At 32.7% G+C, this 3,522-nt stretch overlaps 1 protein-coding gene across 1 annotated transcript in view; it reads left to right on the forward strand.

The window, feature by feature from the left end:
* Positions 1-788: 788 nt before the first annotated feature.
* Positions 789-3,522, forward strand: part of LOC111633511 (receptor-type tyrosine-protein phosphatase kappa-like) — a 70,467-nt gene continuing 67,733 nt past the window's right edge. The window contains exon 1 of the mRNA XM_023378094.1: positions 789-944. Coding sequence (XP_023233862.1) covers positions 881-944 — 64 coding nt within the window. The 5' untranslated portion in view covers positions 789-880. The remainder of the gene's footprint in view (positions 945-3,522) is intronic.

Below are 3,522 nucleotides of genomic sequence, written 5' to 3' on the forward strand. Positions count from 1 at the left end.
TAGCAAATTATATTTATGATTTAAAGATGAAACCTAAATAAACAGTTTGCAGTAATATTGCTATAATATTATGTTGCATTTATTAAGAATAAAATGTTAAAAATATTTAAATTACTGGTATACATGTATAATAATAATTTCATATTTTTTATTACAAAAAGTTTTTAACCACAAACCATAAAAATATTATTGTTAATTTGGCATGTTTTAATTCAAAAAATGAAGATGAAATCTCGATATATATTCTTATTATAATTCCTTTAGATTTTTAATATAGTCGAAATAATTAAAATACATTATTTTAAATGAAGAAAAAAAAATTTTAAAGCTTACATTCTTCCATTTTCTTCTAGGATATACGCGATTTTATTACGAGTTGTTAAAATATACAACAGTTTTAGCGAATACTTTATGGTATAAGTCTTCAATTTGTTCTTATTTTATTAGAATTAAATATAAAATACTATTATTAATTCTATTACTTTAATAAATAGAAATTTTGATAAGGATAGATTGCTAAGAGTTATCAATTATTAAACTTCCGCTAAAAACGAATGCTTTTGATATACAATAGGATTTTATATTTGTATAATGAACTTCTTAAGTTAGACTTATGAATAAGCGTTTGATTTATGTTTTAATTTATGCTTATATATAATGTAGAAAACGAAACAATATTATATAAAATGAAATTTTGAAAGTAATGAAATTCGTAATAATTCTGTTTCCTTGGTTTTTCTTCCTTCCTATGTTTCATCACATCCTGATTAATATTACGTTGCTTCTGGATTTATGTTTTATAATGTCATAAATATGATTGAAGAAGGATATCGCTAATGATTTTACCTTATTTTATTCATAATTTATTCCATAATTGAAGATGGTTCGTATACGGTTTATACATTATATTATTATCGCGATGTTCTTCGACCTTTCAAAATCTGGTGAGTTTTTAAAATATTTTCTATTTGGATATTAGAGAGTGAATTGATGGCATTGAATTTGTGGCAAAATATACAACTTATTCTGCTATTTCCATATAAAAATTTGCATGTAATAGTATAAATTTTGTATGTTGAAATGTACTTTAAAATTGTTAGTGTAAGAGTGCCAGAGGTAAATTAGAAACAGGCAGTTAAAAGCTTAGCATGAGGCGAAGGGTTGACCGGGCCTTTTTTTTTTTCTTCTTTTTGTTTTAAACTAATGAAATACGTAGAATGATTTTACCCATTTGAGTTTAGTTTTATTCGATTAAGGTAAAGCATTACTCGAGCGATCTGCCGAAGGGACAATGCCTTCTAGGAGGTGTTTTACGGAAATCTGGTCCCTATTTAGGCGATACTGACGTGAAGAAAAGTCGGAAAACTTCACGTGACCATCCCATTGGCCATATGCGAACCCGCGACCAATTATCGGTATTCAGTGGTTTTATCTACTCGGTCATTGGTAAGCGACGTATTTATTCGGCCACTGGCGGACATGATAAATATAGTAATAGGTCCTCTTAGTATTTACAGAAGACTCTAGCTGCAGAGAGAGCGTTAGTTGTAAAATTATGCCGCTGCGGCGAACAGCACCAATCGTGATAACTGGGTTTGTATGAGTTTCGTTTTCTCGTCAGTGAATTGTCTATCGTATCAAATGAAATGTGGAAAATACAATCAAATTCATTTTGATGTTTGATACAGAAACGAATAATAATAATAGTACTTCTCTCGTAGGAAAATATCAAATTTTAAGTCCTCCCTATGTTTTATTTTATTAATGATTTTATCTCATAACATTGCAGTATTAATTGTTTTTATAAAATAATTTTTTAAGCAAGACGTCTATTCATAAATTTATTTTTATTTTAAACTAATAATTTCGAACAAAGCTTTTACAATTCATAATTATGAATAGAAAACACACAAGTATTGTACCGGTATATTTTAAACCATACTCACTACATTCTTTTTTATTTAACGTATAACGAGTTCAACGTTGTTGACAGTACAATAAACAAATGATAAACGTGCTATTTTACTCTTCGGTCGGGCGAAAATGCTTGTACTACGACCAAATCCAGTTGCCGCGATTGGCGTAGCCGGTATAACTTAGAACTAATGTTCTCCCTGGAGCTAGACCAGCGTTTCTCAAAGTGGGCGATAACGCCCCCTTGTGGGTGCTGGAGGCTTTCAGGGGGGCAGTCGAAGGCTCAAAGAGAATTCGGGGGCGTTAAGGAAATATAGAGGGGCGACGGCAGACAAATTCTATATATAAAAATTCGACGGAATANGATGGCCGGCCCTTCATTAATCTATATGAGTTATACAGAGACTCGTGTAAGAGAGGTTGCAGCCGAAGTTTTCATCTCTAAAACGTTTACGCTAGTACCAGTCAGACGTGAAAGTCAGGATTTCTGTTTGAACAATGAAAACACAAAAAAATTATCAGTAGCAAACAACCAAATTTGTACTACAATTCGTATAGAGCAGCGTTTCTCAAAGTGGGCGATAACGCCCCCTTGTGGACGCTGGAGACTTTCAGGGGGGCAGTCGAAGGCTCAAAGAAAATTTGGGGGCGTTAAGGAAATATAGAGGGGCGACGGCAGACAAATTCTATATATAAAAATTCGACGGAATACATATAAAATGTTGACATTTTATATATTTTTTATTTTTTATTGAAGGTCACAACTTGAATATTTCTAACACATTGACTTTTATTTTAGCTCAGCGTTTCTCAAAGTAAGCAATAACGCCCCCTTCTGGCGCGATGAATAGATCTATGATAGAGGCAGGGTATTGAACGGTGACCAAAGGCAAAATTGGGGCTGATAAGAGGAAACATTGCGTTTTATGGTTTCCAGATGATGAGAACAATGTACAGTAAGGGCACAAAGTGTGAGATTCATAGAAAAGTTTTCCTAAGAATATTTCCAATCCTTTTCTCACACAAGAGAAAATGGGTTAGGGGGCGTTGGGTATAACTTTATGGAACAAAGGGGGCGGTGGATCGAAAAAGTTTGAGAATCACTGAGCTAGACTATTGTAGTGTTTACAAGACGGAAATAGCCAACAAAGAAAGCAACTTCGTTTGCCACCGTTTTGATGTGTTTGCTCTATAATAATATTCCATTCTTTATATTAATAATATGTGGATGATATCATACGTTCTAAAATTATTTCCGAAAAATGCCCTTCGTTAAAACAAAACATACGACTCAAAAATGATAAAACGTTTCATGGTGGAGCAGAACTAATAAACTTTTAATTGAACAAACAATATTTTTAATTCAAAATTATAATTTTGAGAAATCCAATCTCATAATCATTACACTCTGATTTGCAGCTCTTATACAGTCGACCCCCCTATAACGTACGTTCCTATAACGACAATTTCTATAACGTAGCGAAAAAATTGTAGAAACTTTCGTATAACGTACCTCCTATAACGTCGTTTCGCGACAAGATTGATAGAGTCTGGACCAATAGTGGATGAGCAGCCGAACTACTTTCCTCCGACCCTGCGCCACGCTAC

This window comes from Centruroides sculpturatus, unplaced genomic scaffold (assembly GCF_000671375.1).
Source record: "Centruroides sculpturatus isolate CEXI.00-Female unplaced genomic scaffold, Cexi_2.0 scaffold815, whole genome shotgun sequence".
NCBI lineage: Eukaryota > Metazoa > Arthropoda > Arachnida > Scorpiones > Buthidae > Centruroides > Centruroides sculpturatus.